We start from the raw sequence: 24,334 nt of genomic DNA, 5'->3' as shown, positions 1-24,334 counted from the left end.
CCTTCAGTCTCATGAGAGGCAGTGCATGCACTTCACTTCTGTGTTTGGAAAAAAAAAAAAAAAAAGAAAAAAAAGTAAGACTATGAGACTGCAGTGCCTAACATGAGCTTCCTAGAAGGCATAAACAAGGCAATACATATATGTTGCAAAGACATAATAACGTTGTATAATTATAACAATTTTACAGACTGGGAAGCTGTTGTATATAATTAAAAACTATTGTTGCCTAATTAAGTTGGCACCTGAATTCTCTGGGTAATCTTCAGCAATAAAAGAAACCTCTATTGTAAATTTTATAATCTTTTTTTTTTTAATCAGACAAAAAGTTGTCAGAGCGCTCTCTCCAAAATTAATTGTCACACAAGATTAGAAAAGACATGCCTCTTTAAACATTAATAACTGATGTTTGAACTGGAAAAAAAAAAAAAAAAGTTTAGGAATCGAATCTAGAGATCCATCCAGTCACAAACCGGTATCAACTGTGGTCTCTAACGCGTTGGATGGAAATAGTCTAATGCCTTGTGTATTGTTGCAACACACAAGTAAGTATGCAAGTACAGAACCACCGAGGTGTCAAGCTCTGACTGAACTTCAGCGATTTTGAAGACTGAGGCGTTTTAAGAGTCCATGAAGCGAGACGCGTTTTAACTTGGCATTTGAAACCAAGGATCTCTCTCAGGGACGACTTCTGCACATTACAGGCATTTTAAATGATCACTGCTAAACTGATGCCGGGTGTTTCATCAGCGATGATGCATCGAGCAAAGCCGCAGAGTGATATTGGCATACCGTACACAACGGATGGTGTTTACTTAATGAACTATGTGCGCAATCAACAAAGCAGGACAAAAAAAAGAAAAAAGAGCTATGGGGAGTTTGAAAAATGACTCAGCCATGGCTTCTACGTGACCACAGTGAGTTTGTGACTCTGAAAAGGTTCAGTCACTGTGAGGGATTTTCTACATTACATCGAGATTTTAGGTTTTTGACTTAATTCCAGCCAGAATGTATAATGGCATTGTGTTCTGGCTCCGGGTCCGGGGCGCATCTCTGCCAGGGCATCACTGTGTTTTCCATTTCTTATTTGCACGTCGTTGCATGCAGTATAAACGCTTTAGGAAAATGAGGTCGTTCTCTGTGGCTGGTTGATGAAACTGCCGCTAAAGTTTGCCTCTAATAATGCCAGAATTATTGGTGGTAAATTAAAGGGATATTCAACAGATTTGTTGATCAGACTGGAGTGATTTCCTCTAGGTCAAACTAAATACAATGTTAAGACCTTAGCTTAATATTTCTATCAGTAGGATAATTGAAGGTTCTTCAAACCTTTGCTTCACTATCAGTACCACCTCAGAATTAAGATAGCATAAAAGCAAGTCGTGTGTATACTTGTCAAAGCTAAGATGGATTATTTTACCCTAATCAATGATTGTTCAAAATATTGTTTGTAATATGTGAAAAACCTTTATTATAATTTGAGTTTTTATTTATTTCAAACAGACAAAAAGTAAATTAAAAAAATAGAAAAAAAAAATAATAATCTTCATGCCAATTGACATGCAATTGTACACAAATTGTTGAAAAAGAAGCAGGTAGAAGATAAAATATCTTATGATTTCCTGCTCCTCTCATACGATCTAAGCAGATCTAAACCTTTAAAGTCTCCCCACATTAAATGAAACTTAAAACTCACATTCTCACAATTGACTGTACACCTATTTACACATTACTAACATAATAATAACAATTTTGCCCTTTGAGACACCCATTTTATGCAACATAGCTTCCAATCAGTTCATTCTTATACAGTTTAAAACTGTTTTCTGAAAAGTGTTGCTAAACTCTAGGTGAATTATTATTATTATTATTCCCCAACCAAAATGAGTCAATAGGATTGTCTGGTATGCATTAATCAAGAAAGAACCCTATAAATATTATCTGAGTTCAGGTTCTTTAAAAAAAAAATAAAATAATATATATATATATATATATATATATTAGAAAATGCACTCAAGTGCAAAGAAACAGAGCCCTGTGTGGAGAAACACGGAGAAAAACACAAACCAAAAATAAATTGGAGCACTAATTAAAATAAAAAAAAGGAAAAACATAAAAATAATAAATCATGATAATAAATGACTATAGAGGAATGTGACACATTGTTACACACAGTGATTACGTGGGTGTGATGCAATTATAGATCTGTGAGACTTGCAGGTACATTGTAAGGCAAATACTGAATATCGTCATTCACTTTTCAAAATGTAAAGTCAAACTTCACATTCTTTTCTTTTTTTTTGATTTCTCTAACATTAGCATTGGTCCATGTGTGAGAGGGGGGAGGGGAAAGGTTCTGTGCAGTGGAGAAAACTGGAAGCCTACGACATTCAAAAAGAAAGAAAAAAACAAAAAAAAACAAAAGGAGGTTGAAAGAACATGAAAACATTTGATCAGGAGAGGTTATGACATACCTGTGATACTGTGATGGTGCTTCCCACCCCCTGAAGGCAAAAAAGAATGGGCTTTTACAGTATCTGACTCTTCACGACTACACTCAATATACCCCCTCCCCACACACACAAAACACTGCAGATAATTGTATAGATTCATGTTTCCATGTTACTGTGTCTCACGAGGACAGCCACAGAACAACAGAGGATAAAAATCTTTATAGTACAATCACAGCAGAACAAAAAAAAAGAAAGAAAAAAAAACAAGAAAGAAAGAAAAAAGAAAAGGAGAGCACAGGATAATAATACTTTGGATGTGTAAGGGTTTGAGGGGTGTTAGATGTGAGGGATATTGCCTTCAGGTGCACCCAATGAGGAGGCTGTGATATATAGAACGAGGGAAAGCCTCATCTTTAAGTGTAAAGTATAACAGTGAATTAGCAGACTCCTGCCAGGCCACTTGAAGGGAAAACATACGGATAAATACCCAATTTCACCCAGAGTTTTGAAGCACCAGCCTTTAACTGCTTTTCTTAAAGTAATGGATGATGCCATTTTTATCTCCCCAGCTTATAACCTGAACGACTGACTGGGCAACAGAGAGAGAGAGAAAGAGAAAGAGAGACAGAGACAGAGAGAGAGAGAGAGAGAGAGAGGAAACATGGTGGATGGGAATGGGAAGGAAAAATGTCAGGGGACCCACAGTAAGGAAGGACAGCATACTGCTATGATTGAGGCTAAGATGATATAGGCCTCCCTTCCCCGTGGCCCTGCTCTGACTGACTGGGACTGGCCTTGACTGAAGCATCATTAGGCAGTCACAATGTCAAGGTTAGCAGAGGACATTGTGTCTCGCTGGTGTGACCCACTGTAACGATCCCTCTAGGCTCCCCCACCTCGTTTTTTGCCCAGCAGCCCACTGTTAAGAGGAGCGCTACCCACCTGGGAAACGGTGATGCTGCACTTCTTGGCCAATTCCTCCTTAGCCTCCTCACTCGGGTACGGGTTGCTGAGGTGCGAGTAGAAATATTCGTTCAAAATTTCCGTCGCCTGCTTGCTGAAGTTTCTCCTTTTTCGCCTGAGTGGAGAGAAGAGGAAGAAAGAAACGCAGAGAAAAAAGGGCCCGTTAGTGAGACCAGCGTGAACCAGTCCATTTGTTGTTGTTTTTTTTTGGACTGCACAATCAGTCTCACACATAAATGGTGAAAATAATGAGGAATTGTTTTTAAGGGCCTCCGGGAGAGTAATATCGTGTCACGCGCATAAAAAAAAAAAAAAAAAAACGCCAGCGAACTCGGACTTCAATAAGCTGACACGCACACAAAACGCGCGCGGTCTCAAAACACATACAATGTTTAATTTGGTCTGTTGGTCTCCAAACCCCAGCCCAAGCGTGTAATGTGGAGAGTTTAGTGCAGCGGATGGGTGGGCTTCGTGATGGAGCGCCAAAGCCCGGTCGCAGAGCATCTCGGTGCATTATAGAAATCACGGCATGCACAGTTGAGCATTGCTCCTGAAGTGCCACAGCCCTGGGTTCTGCGGCAGAAACAAGGAAAACTCTTAACTAGATCTGGGTCCCCTTCCCTCCCAAGGGCACTACTTATCATGTTGTTGAGCATTTGCTTATTTTGCCTTGTTTACCGCGCTCCACACAGGCAGCGGGCAGCGGGCAGCAAATGTGCTTCCACTCGGCTTGTTTGGCCAGAAGAACTTGTGCCGCTCTCGGCGTAGCTCCACACCGCACGGTTGCTGTTAGTGATTAGAGTAATCCACAACACCTGCCGATGACCTCCCCTTCCATCCATTACGCATGACTCGGCCCGCATTTCACTTGGTCTTAACTGCTTTCAGGTGTGGGGCCGTGATTGTCTTCGAAATGGATAATGCACGGAACATGGATGTAATTAAATTCATGCATCTCTGCGGTGCTCATACTGTGTGCTGTGCTAGAAAAGCGAGAGTAACTTCAGACCTGCACAAAAAGTCTGCGAGAAGTCCCCCCCCCGCCCGCCCGCTGGGTTTGTGCTTATGTGGGTCACACAGAAGCATAGAGGAAGTTTTTGAGTACCTAATGCACACGTACACAGATCCTTGTACACGCTCCTTCTCAGATCCCAGGATTTTATAACGCAAAAAGAATAAATACATTTTCAAAAAAAGGACCAAGATAAATAATTTCTGAAATCGATCCATATTTAATGTGACACGTGACCCTGTGTAATTGTACTGAAGATCAAGCAAATCTGTTAGGGGGAATTATGACAAAAAAGTTGCAACAATCTGGTTGCCTAAGTGTGTACACCTTTACAGTAAATACATTTTGATTCGATTTATGCGCTCCGTCTTAATGTGTAGGCGTCTATCGGCATCTAACGTTCTGACTTGACAATGTTTGCTTCCAAACGTTCTCCGTATCTATCACGTTGTGAGGATGTCTCTTGTGCACAGCCCTCTTCAGGCGTCCTCAAAGATTTCCTGTCAGATTTTGTTCTGGACTCTGCATAGACCATTCCCAAACTTTTTTTTTCTTCTCCTTCTTTTCTTGCGGTGCTTGAACTTATTGCAATGCGGAAAAATTAAACCCCTCTTCTTCACGTTCCCTGGAGAAGCCTGAGAGTTCTGCATCAAAAACTGACTGTATTTTGTCACAAGTATACAACGTAAGAAAAAAGTCTAGTTCAAGTAACCTTGAAGCATGATGGCTGCCATAACCATGCTTCACTTGTGTTTTCTTGATGATGTGGTGTTTTCTTTTTGTGTCAAATATAGAACTGAGACTAAAAGCTCTAATTTGACTTTAATTTGACCATAACACATTATTATTTTAGGGTTTTGGGAAATTTTGGCAAGTCTTAGTTTAGCTCTATGGAGAATACAAAAGACTGTTGTCCCATGTAGGATAAAACATCTAAAAAAAACAAATTCTTCCAGGTACTTCTTTGTTACTGTCGGCCTCTCTGACAATTTCCTTTCAATCAGTTATGGAGAAACATCCATTTTCAATGATGTCATGGTTTCATATTTTCTGAAACCATTGCTGTGGATTTTTTTTGTACTCTTCTCCTGACTGATACCTTTGTGATACCTTTTGTAATCTCTTTGCAAACAACGTCATTGTTTTCAACGAGAACAGCTGAACTTTATTAAAAGTTAATTCTCTTATATTGATTGCAGATATGCTACGATCAATAATTGCTGAAACTGGATCAAAAGGAGCTTCACCTGGTGCTATTTTAAGGGTGTGCACACTTATGCAATCAGGCTTTCATTTTAAATTGGTGTATTTTTCAGTTGATTAATAAACAATAGAGATCACGGTACATGAGGAAAAATGTTCTAAAGCGATTTCTCATGGTCTATTTTTTTGTTTTCTTTTGCGTCACAAAAACGTGGTATTTCAACAGCCGCATGGAGTCTTTTTATATCCACAGTGCACACATGTATGCTAAACACACGCAATCCACAGACCTGGCATCAAGGAATCTGGAGCGCAGGATCATGACAGCCTCACAGGTGCTTTGCTTCAGCTGCATCTGGATGGAGCTGAACTTGCGGTGGATTATTCCCACCATGCGCTCGATCTCTTTGGGCGAGATGGGCCGCGTGCGAGACTGTTCCCTCAGCAGGTTCATCACATGGGTGGTGAACTCGTTGCATGCCTGAAAGGGAACAGAAGAGCATAACCGACCAAAGTGAGTCATCTGCACTCACAAAAAAAGACGTGAGAAAGAAAGAAAGAAAGAAAGAAAGAAAGAAAGAAAGAAAGAAAGAAAGAAAGAAAGAAAGAAAGACACAGATTGATTTTCCAACAATTATTTCAATTTTTCATTCATCAAATTAACTTTGGCAGAGTGCTTTAGCGCTCATGTGACTCTGATGACACAGTAGATGAAGTCATCTTTCAATAAGTGCACATTTGCAGTTTTTGCTTGCCCATAACACAGAGTGAATTCAAACAGGCTTCTGATAAACCAGTAGTTCATACAAGATTAATTAGAATAACTCATTTACGCAGTGCACACTTTAGCTCATTACTCTAAGTAAAATTCGTTAAGTATTTACATTTAGATAATTAAAACACGGAAACACCCTTAAGAAAGATGCATTTACTCCGGGCAAAGTGTTGCGTGCCCCCGCACCTCCTCTCGCAAAGCACAGAGTAAATTAGTCTAATTTAGCTCAGTGGCTTGCTGAGGCATCACTGCTACACCTTTTCTTTAAACCCATAATGCTTCAGCGCTTAATGGGAGGCTCAGAGTGCTAGGTGAAGGAGCTGATCATACCTTTTTTTTATTGAACTAAGATGACGAGTACAATCCTTGGGATCTCTATAATCATCTACAACACAGTGCATAATACTGCAATTTATTTTCCGGAGCTGTTCTCTCTCATCACAATGCCAGGAATGTTCTCGGTAATGGAGGGCATAAAAGCTGCTCTCGGTGCAGCAGGCTAAGCTCAAAAATATATCGCAACATTCCCATCAGGAAATCATGTAAAAGTTTTTGCAATTGAAAAAAAAAAAAAAACATGGCTGAAAATGTTCTTTAGCTGAATGAAATGAAAAACAAAACAATGACTAGGAGCCACAGTAGCTTGCCTGCTATTAAAACGTTTCCACGTTTTGTCGGGCTGCATCTGCAAAGCTCAGTATGTTTTATTGGGATTTTATCCTATTCACCAGTAACAAGTAAAGCAAAATTGTGGTTTTGAAAATCTTTTCAAATTTAGTGAGCCAACTGCTTGTAAAAGTCTCTTAATAAGTAAATAGAGGACATTTTGAGAGCGTCATGAAARCAAACGACACAGAGAAAGCTGTAGAGAAGCTTAAACATTTTTTTCAGCTTTGTAAAAACAATTTTAAAAAAGATGTTTGTTTCCCCATCCCGCTTTGACGAATTCAGAAGCATAAATGATCGCGGGAAGCAAAAGCCTATTCCCGACTCAGACTCTAGGGAAAATGACCCTGGAATTTGCAAAGATCCCCCTCTTACCTGCTCGTATTTCTCGAGCTCTGTGTGGTAGATCTGTCTGATCTGTGTGAGTTTGGCTCTGTAGTCAGAATGTTCGATGGAGTTGTCGGCCGCCCCTCCCGAGGCTGCGGCCGCCGCCGCAGCTGCCGCGGATCCGCCGCCCTTCTCTGGCCCTGCCACTCCCTCTGCCAGCAGCATGTTGTCTAAGCGCATGAGCTGGGGGTCCGGAGGGTCCTCCTCCTGGGCACCTCGGATGCTGAGACCTGCAGCAGCACATAAGGAAAGAGCAAACCTTCAGCAAATGACATTCAGAGGAAAACAAACAACAACAAAATAAAAAACACTGCAAGAAAAAATATGCAAAACAATGACTGAACAGTCAAGTGCAATTAAATGCATTCTGTCTGTGGTCTCCCATGCTGTGATTCCTCCCTTGCAGGTATGAACCGAGCGCCTCCTGTGTATGTGTTGTGTTCCTGTCGCCCGCATCTGTGTCTGTTCTCTTTTATTTACACACTGCGCTGCACACTGGGTGTACAGGAAAGCTGACATGACAGCAACATCCATAAACTGACAAATGCTCAATAGCGAAGTGGCACTTCTACTCTGTGAAAGGATGCTAAACAGGAAGCTATACCTACTGTAAGTGTCTCTGTCTCCCACAAACCCGACTGAAGGGATCCCCTAAAGCTCATCAGTACGCTTTCCTGTTTTAATTTCACAAGATTATTATATTATTATTATTTTAACAGTGGGAGAAGACGTAAATGAAAACAAAGCGGATGGAATAAAATCTTCATACAGCAAGATGCGCACTTAGTCAGTCATATGCAAAGTGCCTATTTGAGGAATCTGTTCTCGCTCACAGATCCTGCTGTTTGCTTCCATTGGCTGTCCGTCTCGTCGGCCTCTCAGCACTTCGTAATCACACAGCAGATAGCACACATTCACACCTGGGTGCACTGGCATTGCAGCCACAACGCCAGGGCTTTCCAGAGAGTAAACAAACACAAAAACACTGCGGGTCAAAATTACAGCAAAAAGAAAGAAAGAAAAAAAAACAAACAAGCACCAGCCAATCCAGTTTGGGTAAGTGGATAAAAAGGTGGCTCAATAGGCGGTAAATACTGAGTGGCCACTCAAACGTTATGATTGCCAGAGTTGTTTCGATTCAATAATCCCTCTCGCAATTCAGAGATTTTCAACAGCTCATTACAGCTTCATTAAGATACGGGCAGCCTCTGGATTCTGAGTAAGAAGATTAGAGGCTCTATTGTGTCAGCCGGTGGGAACGAAATCAGAGAACCACTAACACCAATCTTTAACCGACTGACCCCTCCATGCGCAGGCCCTGGTGGGGGTTTTATATGGTTGCTATGACTCACTGACTAACAGAGGTGGGTCGAGTACCCAAAATTTGAAGTCAAGCCAAAGTAATAAAAAAAAAAAAGTCATCCAAATGACCCACAAGGCTCCACAAGTAGAAAGTAAAATTAGAACAAAGCTTACGAAGAAACAAGAAATCATACTTTAACTTAAACTGTAGGTTTTTGTTTAAAACACATTTGTTCTTCAATCGATGAACTTACTTGCAGCGGGTAGAGTACTCAGAAATTTTACTAAGTCATATTTCATCATGAGTCTAATGACGCAAAAGTAAAAGCATGGTAGAGTAAAACTACTCTTAAGGTTTTTTTTTTCTTTTTCAAAAAACGTTGCCTTCGTATATGTATTTAGTTGCTAACCACCTCCGTCCGAGGGCACCGAAAAGAATTTCATAGTTTCTGCCCAAACAAGTGTAAACTCATATATAAAGTGGTGATATAGTGAGGCTGGCTAACAATGCTAAACAATGTATCTCTAATATTATGAGTTCACAGTTTATTAAGGAATCTGGAATGTGATTTATCTGCTCTAATTCAAACTACTGCTGTTAAACCTGAGCTGGATCATTTTATACAAAACTGCGATTATATAGAGAATAGTTTGGGATTATGTAGAAATTCCCCAAAAATGATTTACGAATACATAAGAGAACCCAAAGTTGCACAAAATCCTCTTGATTTTATGCCGAGCTTGTGTTGCTTTTATCAATATCTTGGCATACGTAGTGGAATAGAAGACAGACTGGTCTTACGCTGAAAAGAGGATGTTTAAAACACAGTTTGGACTCAGGGTGGGTGGTCTAAGATGCTATCCATGAAAGAACTGCCACTGTCCACAGGAGGAAATACACAACATAAAACAACCCCTTTGTGTCCTTAAAAAAACAATCTTGGGATAAAATTTAAAAAAACTGCAACAGAAACATCTAGGCAAACATATTGTGGCCTCCTCGCCTCTGTTAGTGTTTTCTTTGGTCACAGTGCCAGCGAGAAAAAAAACAAAACAAAAAAAAAAAACAAATTTGCCTCTATTTATGGATGGGCTGGCTTCAAGTCTTTTAGGTGTAATGGTGTGAGAGGAGTGGATGAATGTGCCTATTTGTGTTGGAGACATTGAGATGCTGGACAGAGCTCCATCATGCTTGCAGAGCCAAGCCATCCAAGTGGACAATCTGCCGCTGCTCCACTAACCCCCCCTGTCCACAGCACACACCACTCCTGACTCCACCGCTTTCTGCTCCAGCTTGTTGTGCAGCATGAAACAAAGCAAACAATAAAAAAAAATGGGCACGCAGCTCAGATGTTGATTGACCAGACGCCTGGCTACATATCTCAACATGCTCTAATAGCTGGTGGTTTATCTGCCATAACAGTTCATATTTCCTAATTTGCTATTTACTCCCACTCTCGGAGCTCAGCGGGCCACGGGGTTCTCCTTTGTGCTGCGGGTGGTGGTAAGTAGGTAGGCACGTTTTTCATGTCAGGTATATTAAATATAACTCTGGGACGCGGCGCGCTATTCCACACCAAACCCAGTTGTCACTTTCACTCGGCTCACTCTGCATCCAGGGGAAAACGCAGCTATGGGGGGGGGGGAATTTACACGGCTTTTCAGCTAAATGGGCATAAATCACTGGTTTCATTCAAACTAAATAATCACAGACCACAAAAGAGCTACTTGTCTCTCGCCATATATTACCACCCCCCTCCAAAAAAAAAAGTTCCTGCACGCAATATCGCGGCCGTTCGCGACAAAACATTGGAAAGTGACGTGTAATCCTGTTAGTTCACAGACATGTGGAGTGGCCGCGACACTTTTATCATATGTGTCCATTTCTATTTGGGGAATCAGCGGGATAAAAATGATTACTCCTCCGCTGCTCCGAGAGGCAGACGGCCCTGCAGGAGTCCGCCAAGGGTGTGTTTGTGCCACAGCAGCTCAGGCTGGTCATTCATAACACGTGTTGGGAGGGACGAACGCGCCGGGAAAAAAAAAAAAGAAAATTAAAATTAAATAATATATATATATATATATATATTTTTTTTTTTAAAAAACGATACAAGAAGCTCTATCTCTGTCTCCTGCTGTGAACCTTTGTTGGAGGAGCTAAAAGATTTGGGATTCGCTGCTTAAGCTGAACATCATCGCACACAGCTTCCACAATATAACCTGCAGCAAGATAATATCTTTAATTTGCTGTGTGGCAGACAAATCTGCGAGCTAACTCGCGATTCAACAGTCGTAGTTTAGCTGCACGGAGCTGCTTTTCTGCTCAAAATCTTTATCCAGTTTTTTTTTTTTTTTTTTTTTGTGTGTGTCTGATGATATGGGTATTAAAACAAGTTTGAGCTTTAATCCACCTCCACAGTCAAAGTGGGATTAATCTCGGTGCAAAGGGAGAGTCACCTTGCTAAAGCCTGCGAGCGACGAGAACTTAAGAATGAAAAATCTATACGTGCCAATGTGATTTCACATGGGCCGCGACGACGACGACGACGCCGGCTCACTTAATTACCAGAGTTGCGTTTAATGATGTAAAAGGGAAAAAGGAAAATCAGAAGTTATATTAATAATGACTTCACGTGTCCTTAATCGGCCTCATCCGTCTTTCAACAATGCAGGTGGGGCCGCTGGGAGAAACCCACATGCACGCCTGATTGTCCCTCATTCAGAAAGAGAATACCGTGATCAATCCGTGCCTATCTGTCAGGGCTGGTTCCCGCTTCTTTTCTTTATTTTATTTTTGCACAGGTTTTTAACCGCAGCTATCTGATCCAAAGAAAGAGCTAAATTCGACAGATAAAGACAACGCAGCTCTTTTTCCCTCTTCCACCCCCAGTGCTCTCTGTTTATAATCATTTCCGGTTCAGGGCTGTTGTCTCGTACATCACTCCCTGCTTGAAGCCCTGACAGTGATATGAGCAGCGCCTCGGGCCGCTCTCCTTTCCTCCCACCTCCTTTTCCCCCCTTGTGCCCTCTTTTATTCTGTGGGCTTAGCTGACCTTTGGCCCGCTGCTTGTTTACTCTCATCACTGAAGTGTGAGCAGGAGAGCCATAAAGGCAGAGCCCTGCTGGGTTAATGTGGCCTGCTGAAGAGGAAAGGGGTTCCTCTGGGCTTCTCCACCTCATTCTGCTGCACTGTCAAAGCCTCGAGACAGCGCGCTGAAAGAGAGGGAGCTGTTGCAAATAAAGCCCGAGATTTATTTGGTACGTTCCTGTTTTCGATACCGTAACGCTTCTTTTTTTTTTTTCCTTTTTTCCTCGAGTCTCTCTGTAGAAGTGACAGGATTTTGTCAGCGTTTCTACCTCTGTTTCCAAAACAGCCTGTTACTGGGCATGTGGCAGACAGAACCTCATGCCTCAAGATTTTGCGATGCGAAGATTTCTATTTCTCCACAAAGTGAGGCACAAAGTGAGGCACAAACTAGCAGCTGAATCAGCGAAAGCTACAATTACGACTCTCACATATGGATGTCGGTGCTTTAAGCTCTGACACATTGTTGTAAGTAATAGGAGTGATATTTGCCATACCATTTATCAATTGCACTAAGAATAACCCGATTTCATGGTTTTTGAATCAATATTTAAAGCAAAAACGATTAGCACAAAATACCTGAATATCATCAATAAAATATTTTACAGTAAGAGCTACATATCCATTCATTTCTTCTTATTTGGAATAAGTGCAACACTGCGCCAAGCTGACATTAATGGTTAATTTGTTGCAGCACACTGTATTATTAACAAGGTGTTGCTCTACCAAGAGAGATGAGTGGAGTTCTTTTAGTTTCCACACCATTTTTATCTGGTTTGTTTACTTCCTTTGTTGTGAAAGTGTAGAAGGATTCTTTCCACCAGCTGACTGGCAGTGCACAGAAAAATATGGAGGCGTTGCAATGATGCATTAGCGTTCACTCCACGTGAGGAGAGGAAAACTCCAGTCGCTCTGGGACTTTCTGCAGCGTCTTATGAAAGGGATTTGAAATGGTAGAAACAGTTTGACAGGAAATATTTACAGTTAAGAAGTCTTAACTTTTGAAAGCCTTTTATTATATCTGTCTGTCTTCATGCTCTTATGTTGACTTGAAAAAAGAAAGAGGTTTTTTAGTTTATTACGAGTCTCGGAGTCAACTGATGCAGGTTTCCTATCGAAGTCGTGTTTTGTTTATTTAGCTGTTTTCAAAAGTGGTGAAGTAGAAGTCGCATTTGGGATTTGGTGAGAGGAAGACAAGGGGAGAGACACGGAGAAGATACGGGAGATTTCTAAGCACCGTGAGAAAACCAGGATGGGCCAAGTGTTAGTCGCTAACGATGCTGACAGAGACGAGCTTCATAGCTTATCAACAAATGTAAAAAGGCCATGTCACAGCTTTTTAATTAGTCTGAACTTTGACGGTGTCTATTTATACATCTAAAATATTTACGCTAATCTTAAATGAGCACAATTTGATGTTTATATAACAACTTACGTTTCTTTTTGACATTAGGACCACCTGAGGGTTAGACGTACAGCCTGGACTAGTCCAGTGCAGACTTCCACACCCTTCACTAATTCTCAGAAACATTTTTTTTTTTTTTTTTTTTTTTGGTGATTTATGAAACCTTTACATTTGAAACAAGAAATTTGAGATTTTTCATTTCCCTAAAATCAAATTTTATAATTTTTTTTTCTAAAGCAAATACAAGTAATTTGTCGTCTTGTGAGCTGGATATGTCGTCACACCTCTATTCATTACCAATAACCCTGACCTCCTGCTGCTCCTCCCTGACCACGTGCCTCAAATGAACAGCTCCAACCGCGTATCGACACTCTGTTCATCTAATTGCATTGATCCGCAAAGGTCTCCGAAAGCTAACTGGTCGAAACAGAATTTATTTTCTGCCAATATTTGCAAAGGTCATCTCTCTTAAAGCTGTGGAGTGGACAGGGTGAGTGGAGAGGATTCCAGGAAGAGGAGAAAGACATACAGAAGCACAGGACCCCTTCTGTTTTTGAGACTCGTCCAACGTAAGGCTTCAACTCCAGCTTGGCTCTGAGCGTCTGAGCTTTCTAATCCACCGTGTTATTAAGACCCGCCGCCAAAGCAACACGCCAGAGTCTACAGAGGGCTCAGGGTATCCGTTTCACAAAGAGGCCAAGTGTCACTACAGCCTCGCTCTGCGTCTCCTTTGACTTCATATCATCTCCTTTGTCATGGCGCCTGGATCAGTAACCTTCAGCTGCAGAAGTCGGGAACTGGCTCACATTACCATTGAAAATCTTTTGTTCTGACAAATGAAACATAAGGATCCTCTTTTATCGACATTCTTAAAGGTTTTTTTTTTTTCTTTTTTAATAGAAACAGAAAAAAGATTGGCCTACATCCACATGGCACAAAGAATCTGAAAGAATGCCTGCAGGCACTCCCTGGTATGTACAGTAATTAACATGCCATTAACACATTAATACACATTAACTATTCCCAATGTTAATCGCAGAGTAATTACCATACCTGATACCGCACTGTAGGGAAGCCAAAGCACATTTGCCACTTTGTGTTTCACTTTCTTTGTCGAGCCAGTTGAAAGGAATGAATTGGTGTGATAGCTTGAACTGCTTTACTCGTCAAACGCTGAAAAGGCTGAACAACGAACATCGTAGGAAGCGATTTCATACAAATAATCTGGCAGTTCTGATGTTATTAAAAACAGAAGAAAGCCTTTTTTTTTCTTTTTTTTTCGGTCTTGGAGCAATGAGGCTGAAAGACTGGCATGGACAATGATTCTTTCTCTCGATGATTGGAAGCTGAATGAAAGAAGGCAGGCAGCAAGACGGAAACTGGGGAATCCCTGTCTAGAATGGTGATGTATTTCCTCCTAGCGCAGTGAGTGATAAGCTAATCAGCCACACTGACAGTGAAGTGTTGCAGCCCCCCCCGGTGCCAGGTCAAGACTTCTCCCATCATACACCAGCAGCACACGCTAAACAGACAGTCGTGGAGCCATTGGTGGTGCTGGAGTGGTCGAGTGACAAAAAAGCAGCTCTGGTCAGAAAAGAAGATCTCTGTCAGTTCAGGTAGCCTTTGTCCCTCGTCAAAGATGATGAGGCGCTCCTTCCCCCCACTACAGAGGAGGGATGTGACAGGGGGGTGGCGAGGGGGCGTAAAGGACGGAGGAGGGGTGCTTGCCACTCTCGACCCACGACGCCGAGACACGCATGGAAATGGGGGGAGGAGGTGTGCGAGGGGGTGGGAAAAAACAACCCAAACAAACATCTTGAAGACATTTTGCCAGGCACACCAAAATTAATCACTGTCCCACGGTGGCACTGACATTTGTGGGAAGTGACACGCAACATGACAGACTAGAAGGAGAGGATGAAAGGAGGCTGAGGGAGGGTGGGAGGGCTGGGGTAAACAAGAGCCACTGTCACTCGCTGTGATCGTGTGTGATGTGTGTATTTGCTTGTGTGCGTGTGTGTGTGTATGTGGAGTGCCCACTTTGTTTCCTGCCCTCCAAGACTTGGCGTGGGCAAACGGCCAAGTGGAGTAGTGATGGCTGACCAGACCTGACTGCGGCGGCCGCACGCAGCGGTCGGGGAGGCTGGCCAAATAAGTGGACAAGACCTCCGCTACAGATCAGCACACTGACTGACCCTACAGGACTTGTACAGCATGGGGGCTCCATCATAGGGTCCGCATGGTTCACATGGTCTGATGGTCACAGAATGATCCACAAAACATGGTGGGGTTTTTTGGGGGATTTTTTCTTTTTCAGGACATGCCAAATCTTTGAGGGACGCACTAAAAGCATGCTCAGTCTGTTAGAGAATACCATCCCTGCTCTGTGCAGACTCAGTTGGGGACTGTTATTGCACCTCATGTTTCAATATTTCATTTCATTCCACTTATATTGAATTATCATGTTTTGCTTATTCCTTTTCTTCTGGTTCATTTTATATTTCACGTATTGATGGTCTTTAGCTGCTAGCCTCAATTTGCTGAAAAAGGTAGGCTGATTTGATATTCAGACCCGAAGCAAATAATGCAAATGTGGCACTGAAAGCCACTTATGAAATACCCAAAGGCAACTAATCACTCCTCCTCTCGTTCCAGCCTTTCTGCAGCCTCCTAATTAGAAGCTGGAGATTGCATGAAACCAGGTCACACAGCAGGTCTCGTACACACCGATAACCAGGCGAAGACGAGGGCAAAACTTCATCCAGACACCAAGCCAAGCATGCATTATTCTTAGGGCTGGAGGTGAAGAAATAATGTCATTCATGTTATTAATCCCATATATTTCACTGTATGCTCCAGAAGGAGGGATTTAGGCTGGGAGCGTTGTAGTGCACGTATGTCGTGTTTGTGTGCCTTCCCCCCCCCCTTTCTTGTCTGCATGCAAGTTGCGTGAAAGCAACGTGACCGCATAAGCAAAGAAACGCCATTGGTAGCATACATCCAACCATGATCCACTGCCAGAGAGATTATTCTTTGCAGTGCCATTTCTGCATGAGAGTTGACAGTCCATCATTTAGATTTTGCAGTGTATCCACAAAAAAAAGGGGCTGCTTTGCCTGAAGCAGAAGGAGCTGCTCTTTGCTTCAGTGTCTTTTTAGACAAGAATTCAGCTCCAAATTGTAAAGCCAGAATTCTTTGCTAGCTGTGCGTGTGAGGACTCCACGACGAGGCAACTGAGGTAATAACACATTACGGGCGCTGCTCTCGACACACTGCTTTCTTTTTTAGAGCGGCGATAAGACTTTAGAAACGCCCGTATATCATCTTAGATATCGCTGATGTTTGAGAGATATAGTTGCTGTTTCTGAGGAGCAGGTTAGTGCTAGTTCTGCAGAGCGCAGAGCACGGAGTAGCCGGGCAGATCAGGTCCGAGCCAAACAACAACTTGTGACAGAAGCAGGCCAAAGAGGATGTGGAGATATGCAGAGACTTAACAGGCAGCCGGCCAGCCATCCACTTTTTTTCAGCTCTCTTTATACTCAACACATCACTTCAGATTCATCGCAACTGTCTCCCGCGGAACACAGCAAGAATTTTTGTTTCATGTTGCCATATAAAAAGAGCAACACAACTGCCCGCTCCGTGTGATAAATGTACAGACATGCGAGCGATCAGGGTTTTGTGGTCCGTCTCAGATGTGCCGATTTTTTTTAAAGCCGTTCTTATCTGTGAAGTTGAGATAAAAATTGGGAATATTTTTATGAAATGTGTGAAGTTACCACTCACAAATTACTTTCCTTAGGAGCAGAGGCAACATCACATTATGTGTGTGTTATGCAGTCGACGTAAAACATTGTTTGAGACTAGGAGCATAGCTAAAAAAACTGGGAACTTAACTAACCCATACTGGTATTTTAAGCATAGAGAAGGTTCTTTGTAAGTCCATATTTAGAAAATATAATAAAATTTCAAGGTTTTCTTTGATTACAAGATATGTTCCATATTGACTTGTTGCTAATGAATTGACATATTAAACAGTTGTTCGCATCCCACATTAGCAATTAGCAAGATTGTCATTATGACTGTCTGTGTGTATTTGTAGAGAAAACTCAATCTTTTCCATAACCCTGAGATTTCCAAAAGGCCACAAACATTTCTAAATGTAGCATGTTCTATAACAGAGATTTAAAGCCAAACAGGATAAAACAGAGCAACTTTTCTATATTATGTTCTGTCTTCCTGTTAGTTACTGAAAGTCTTGCTCTCACAACCAACCAAATTGAACTGGTCACATGCATCAACATGTCTGGTGAAGTTCTTTTGAAATGGCTTTCAATGTCTCTGTTCTTCCACTGACTTCATTTAGACAGTTCATTGATACGGAAAATAGATTTTCTCGACTCTTTCAAAGCGTCAACACCAAAGAGTGTCGTTGTAACCACAACCTGGTACAACCAAGGACTGCCGCATTAACCGACTAGAAAAACATAAAATTTCAGAGTTTTTCGACCAGCCAATCATCGACCAGAATCACGACAGAAAGTCATTTGATTTCAGGTGAAGTACTGTTTTGGGAATATCACGTCTCCCATTAACAATCGAGCAGCTGAATAGTTTTATTGCACACCTACAGACAATACATCACATTTTGTTGTTGCGTGCTACCATGCAAACAAGGTAGCAAAAAAAAAAAAAAAAAAAGGTTATTTGGTGCTAATTACTCCCAGCATGCACTTTACACACCATTAAATGAGTTAGACTGGAGGCGTGGCCATTGGCTGTGACTTGTTTCTTCCAGTTATCCGGCATGAACCGTGCAATCTCCCTCACATCACCCCTTGTCATGTGCACCTATAGCCTGCCCCCCCGCATCCAATTCCCTGCTAGAGCTTCAACAGAGCAGAGACGAGGCCCCAGTGAAGCAGCACACCAGCTCCCGTAGCGTCTCCACACACCGTGGAGGGAGGGGCTTCAGAGAAGGGAGGCTTTGGGGGGGCAAACTGAGAGCTCACCCTCATAATTACAATAATTAACAGTTGCAGATTTAATTGGAAGGGAAGGCATTAACAGGAGGAACATTGTGGTGGCGCGTGCAGATGGAACCTTTAGCTGCAAGAAGCCTTTGTCTCCTCTGATGGTGCCTTGGCTGTGGTTGGAGTGCGCTGACACAACACGGCAAAACACAAGCCGAGCTGAGGGTTCAGACGGCGGGGCTTGTCAGGACTCAGACTGGAGGCAGATAATTAGGTGCCAGGTTAATGAGTGTGCAAGCTCTTGATGGCATTTGGTTACTGTATGTGGGCAATTAATGCTTTTGGTGTTGTTGTTTTTGTTTTGTTTTGCTTTTTTTCTTTCTTTTAATGGCAGTGGTTGTGTGGAAAACACACAGTGCCAAGCAAAAGTTACTTTTCCACATCTTGTGCAAGAAGACCAACCCAATGAAATGCATCATTGACAAGTGAAAAGGAGGGAAAATACATTCTTTCATAATTGCTTTAACAATAAAAAATCTGAAAAGTGACACAAGTATTTGTATTTAGCACAACAGCAATACAATTCGGCAATTCTACCACTGCTGCAAACACAGGACAGAGTCTTCTGTAGGATCGACCACGTGTCTGAAGTATTTAGCCTCATCCTCTGTTTCCCCTTCATTCCTATCAACTCTGACAAGATTTTTTTTTTTTAAATGTTATAAAACACGTATCATATTCCTTTTTTTGTGTAACAGATAGTCACACAAAATCCCAATAACATATTTTGATGACGTGAACGGCTGTTTGCAAGGCCCCACCATGAATTTCTGACCTCAAGTCTGTGTGCGGCGCGTAGTCTGGCTGCAGCGACTTCGGCTAAAGCATCAGCTCCATTCACTGTGTGGTGAGTGCTTAGCTCAAAACAATACATATTATACGGAGCGGTAAAAACTAATCTGAGTTCACTCATGGCTACCGAGCTGTGTGACCTTTTCAGAGCGCATTGCCTCATGTTGTCAGCGGTGATGTTAAAAACTCAAAGCATGTCAAGCAAACATCAAAGCTGCAGGTCAGGCGCAGGACAGCGTCGCCGCAAAATCCATCAGAACAAAAAATAAAAAACCCTGTGTTCACAAGTGTACCGGTATTTCAACAAATCAAATTTTATAATATATTTATGGAAGCCTTATCCCCCAACGAAAAGCCCCGGTTTCATTCTGGGGGATTTATTGGCAACAAATCCACTGAGAGGTCTTTAGACACCCTCTTCTTTACCCCAACCACCCTGTGCCTCCTATTTTGGAGTTAGTTGTTCTCCAGCCTATGGTGGCCAATTAGAGTGTGATAAGATAAATGGGCGCCTGCAACTTTGATGTCCATCTTTTTAATAAGCTTTGGTTAAGATGACATCTGCACGGAAGAGTTCAATATCTTCACAGTGGGAGAGAAAAGAGGTTTATTCTAAAAATGAAATATCATGTAAATACTGCTGGAGTTTTAGACCGGGTGGGGTGGATCACAGTGTCGGCTCCGGCTCTGGTGCCGGCATTCATTATCTTCCACTGCAGTCGCGCAGATTAGTCAGCGAAAGATGAGTTTTTAGAGCTTTGTAAAATCGCTGCTTTTTTTTTTTTTTTTTTTTTTTTTTACACGACCGAATCCGCCTCGGCATAAACAGAAAAAAAAAGGGGGTTTTCACAAGTGTGGTTGTGGAGTCTGAAGAATGCTTTACTGGTTTTTTATAAAAATGTTATACATAAGAGATTTAATTTAGCCTACAAATGTTAAATAATGGAGCACAAAGGCAACTGCAGAAAGGTACGGTGTAACAATATCTAAAATTGTGCGGTAATAAAACGTTGTACAAGTCTGTATGAAGAGAAGGGGGGGAAAAAAAGAGCATATATCTAACCTTGCCTGCGGACGTGCTCCTTTATGTGTGTGTGTAACTCATTCAGGAATAATGTAAATGTCTGGAGAGTCTTAAGACCGAGCAGGCCCGTATAAAAGCACCCTGTTTCAGGCTAGTAAAACAAGTCAATAAATATAGTGGAGGAGCCCGTGCTGTCTGCTGCACTCTGCTGAATGAAAACAGAGGTGAACTGCTTATTGTCAATCTGGCACCAGTGGTTGACAGCGGCATTATGGGCGCTCATACATTCTGACTATCACTCGTCACAAGCTATATCTGTCAACATTACACTCAAGTGCATTTTAGATGTAAAACAAGCGCTCCCCCGAAAGGAGTATTTATGGCTTTATGTGGTCAGCTGCTAAATGAAGTAAGTACCTCCCACAGCAGTAGGTAGCCGCACTTGCAACACTTCAAAAATACTTTTCTTTCTCACCCGGTTCGTCACCCGCTGTGTTTTTTTAGATTCTCCCAAATAGAACAAACACAGAAATTTCATGTGCTAAGCCTCCGCAGCCTGGCAGCTTAGCTACTGTGAGAACAGAGCCAAATGGGAAGAATAGCACAAACTCGGACAAAATGGAAACAGATTAACACAAACTAATGCGTCATTATGAGGCGGCTGGAAAATGAAACATGAGTTTTAAGACTTTTTTTTTTTTGCAAATAATAATATGGCCTGTTATTTGTGATATCCCTACATAAAACCTAGTTTAATCTCAGAATCCCCACAGTAAAGCATGGTGTTGGCAGCATCATGCTGTTGGGATGCTTAGATGGAAAGAAGGAGGAACCTACTTCCTCAGAATAACCTGTGAAAGTGTGCAGAAGTCTTAAGACTGTGGTCCAGCTTTAGCTTTGAGCAAAACAACTACAACATGCTAATGCTGATACTCCTAAACAAAGTCCAGTTTGATAAATTACAGTGAATCCCTGGTTTTCACAGGGGTCAAGGACAACATCCGCCTGAAAAAAAAGCAAAGGTTTGCAAGAGATCCCCTCTAAAAATGCAAATGTTAACAGTTCAGACACAATGTATAAATAATATGCATTAATATGCAGTGGAAACCTTCTTAACCCTATATCAGAATACCCACGGCCTTCCTTATGTCCCCTTTTGGGGGGGGACAGCCAATCAGGACTAAGGAAAATAAATATCACTCTTAGATTGGCTGCTTTGTAAACGCCAACCAATAGGATGTCAAGTCGAAATGCACCCAGATATTTTAGCTTTCCAATTTGCATGTTCGTTTGAATATTTTAGACATCCTCTTTCTCAAAACATGTTTCAGATTCTTCCATTGAGAACAAAAAAAGTCCACATGCTAATCCTTTGCAGACTGGAGCTCACTTATGGTAGGAGACAGAGCCAAATGGGAAGCCAATGACACAGACTCACACAAAATGGAAACACCATTAAGAAGGTAAACACTTCAGCGCCATAGCAGCTACCTGATTACAGGAAGGAGGAAGGCACGGCCACAGCTCTCCTTTTTTTTTTTTTTTAACTGTGTCAACACTTTGGGAAAGCAAATATTTCAGTGACTACCCTCCCTGCGCTTTAATCCATATGGTGCATTCTGTTTGTCACCTCAGATGTTCCACTACCAGGATGGGTTTCCAGAATCCGAGCGGCACTCACCGGCTCCGAGCTGCACAATGAACACACAGAGGTCACACACCGTATCACACCAGGGCCAGCGCCAATCCTTTATTAAATTACCCAGCTATCTTATTTTCTGTCACCACACTGATATGAGGGTTATCTTTTCCATTTATGCAGCGGATTTTCAGAGGATTATGCATTAAAGATTAAAGGTATATATATATATAAATGCCTAACACCTCAGCAGAACAGAAAGCAATACCTCAGACAGTGCATGGCTGATGTGTGCAAAGGGAAAGGAGGTGTTGTGAAACAAATCTTTAGCAGCCACAACTGGACAAGGTTTATTCTCCTCAGACAATACAAGCTGTGACTATTCAGAATGTTTCAACCCTAAAATACTGTGGTAAGCAATACAAATCCCTTGGACAAAATGAAATGTATTAAACATGTGGATTTCATAAATCTCCCTTTCCTCGGTCTGGGTCAGAGGTATATTCACTGTTGAGCTCAGCAGGCATTTTTTTTTCTCTCTCTCTCTCACTCAGTATTGTTGCCGAGAGTCGCAAGCGCTCCGAGTGGTTTCAAAATGAATGTCAGCAAAAGCTGCGCGTGTACAGCAAACGGCACATCCTCAAGATAAAATGGTTCGGATCACTTTCCCCTGCTACTTTATTAGAGTATTACCGCGGCGTGTGGATTCAAAGGTGTGCCAGAGAAATATTACCTCTGCAGCAGCGAAGCAAGGTCTTCCTTTTAGATGTAAAACGCCCAACATAAACAGCTTTGGATGATTCTTCAGCATCATCCACCACACGTTTTTTGGAGAGATTTCAGATGAGAGCACAACGCTGTTAAACACCCTACTGGGATCCCTTTAACCTTGAATAGCTCACCAAAGGTAGAGGCAGCCTAGGGCTATGGGGGGGGACTGGCTACCACAAGTCCCAGTGCCATGCTGTTCCACAGTGGGGGCCCGCTCTGGCCAGATTGCCAGAAAAGCCGGCAGAGGTGGTGCTACAGAATTAGCAGGGGCTAATCATTCATCTGCTGCCACATTTAGTAAAATAGCTCTATTATCTCGTCAGATCGGCAGAACATTTTTGTTCCGGTAGGTTCTGTGAGGACAAGGATCACTTCTGCAGCGCTTTAAGGAAAAGTATTCACACCCTTTCAGTTTTTCAAAATCCTGTCATGCATTTCCACTTTGAGCTTGATTGTATGTGTTCGTATAATTTGGTGCAACAGACCAACACAAAATAGTGCCGAATTGTGAAATGAGAAGTGATTTATTTATTTTTTATTTGCACATAAAGTGTTGTGCATATGTATTTCTCTCTTTGGAAGACAATTCAAGCTCGGTCCAATTGGACATGGGGCGTCCTCAGTTAGATTTCTATTGATGTCTCAATGTGTCTGAAACATGGTTGAGGTTGAGCCACAAGTTTTAGTTTTAAATTTAACTTATTTAATTTTTTTTGGTTAGTTTCTTTGTTATAAACAGAAAAGATATCAATACATGTCCAGTGCTTGCATTTTACAGCTTCACACTGGTTTTCTTCTGGGATTTTTCTTGTGTGTTTTTTAGTTCCATCCACCATCCTATCAACTCTAATAAGTTGACTGCTCCTGCTTAAGAAAGACATTCCCATAGCAGGACGCTGCCATCACCATGTTTCAACAGTAGGCTTTGGTGCTTCAAAGCTGAATTTTCCCACCACACATGTTGCGTTTAGGCCAGCAGGTTGTATTTTGGTCTCATCTGAACAAAGCATATGTTTTTTCAGATGAACAAACATAGCAAAATTCTCATGTTTTTTCGTAAAAATTGCGTTTTATCTTTCAATTCTTCCATAAAGCCCAGGCTAGTGTGTGATGTCTGACCAAAGGTTTGTCCTGACAATAGATTCCCATGCAGGCTTTTACAGCTCATCCAGAGCTTACATGTTTTGGATTTATGAATGGCGGACTGAGCAGTGCTTATTGGGATATTCAAAGTCTGGGATTTAAAGCTAATCATGCTTTAAATTGAATTTCTCCACAACTTCACCTCTGACCTCTCTGCTGAGCTCTTTGATCATCAAGATGCTGTTTGTTCACTAATGTTCTTCAGCAAACCACAGAGGCCTTTATAGCTTAGTCCTTCGTAATTCTGACTCTGACCAGCTTTAAAAAATAAAGCAATCCCACAGCATAATACCGCCATCTCCTTGCTTCGCTGTGGAGAACATGAACTCAGAGATTCAATTAAACACACACTAATTAGGTGAAATCTAAGCAGACTTTTTAGATGTTTAATTGTGCAAAATTTTAAAAAACACACACAAATTGTTTTCCTTCCACTGCATCACGATAATGCTGTGCATGTTGGCCTTTCAAATAAAATCCTAACGAACTACCCCGATGTATGTGGTTGTAACAAGGCACTGCATGTTCACCTGCTTGTTGCCTCTAATTATTTAGCTGCACTCATGGGTAAAATAAGGATGAAGCAAAGAAAAAAAAAAAAAAAACAATAATAGCTGCCGCACCATGGCTATGCTTATAAATGCAGGACTTGGGAGCAGCACTCACAATGGATACGCAATCAAA

General features: G+C 41.8%; 1 protein-coding gene across 10 annotated transcripts in view; it reads right to left on the bottom strand.

Moving 5' to 3' along the window:
- Window positions 1-24,334, bottom strand: part of pbx3b (pre-B-cell leukemia homeobox 3b) — a 77,049-nt gene that overhangs the window by 10,243 nt on the left and 42,472 nt on the right. For 5 of the 10 annotated variants that reach the window (XM_008419207.2, XM_008419215.2, XM_008419208.2 and 2 more), the window contains exons 3-6: window positions 7,445-7,686; window positions 5,919-6,109; window positions 3,393-3,528; window positions 2,472-2,501 (exon numbers count right to left, since the gene is read on the bottom strand). In XM_008419207.2, the coding sequence (XP_008417429.1) occupies window positions 2,472-2,501; window positions 3,393-3,528; window positions 5,919-6,109; window positions 7,445-7,686 (599 nt within the window). The remainder of the gene's footprint in view (window positions 1-2,471; window positions 2,502-3,392; window positions 3,529-5,918; window positions 6,110-7,444; window positions 7,687-24,334) is intronic. The other 5 variants (XM_008419209.2, XM_008419216.2, XM_008419210.2 and 2 more) reach the window with 1 other exon arrangement.

Source organism: Poecilia reticulata, linkage group LG9 (genome assembly GCF_000633615.1).
Source record: "Poecilia reticulata strain Guanapo linkage group LG9, Guppy_female_1.0+MT, whole genome shotgun sequence".
NCBI classification, from domain to species: domain Eukaryota; kingdom Metazoa; phylum Chordata; class Actinopteri; order Cyprinodontiformes; family Poeciliidae; genus Poecilia; species Poecilia reticulata.
The sequence above is the reverse complement of the archived record's forward strand: the minus strand, read 5'-3'. Positions and strand labels throughout refer to the sequence as shown.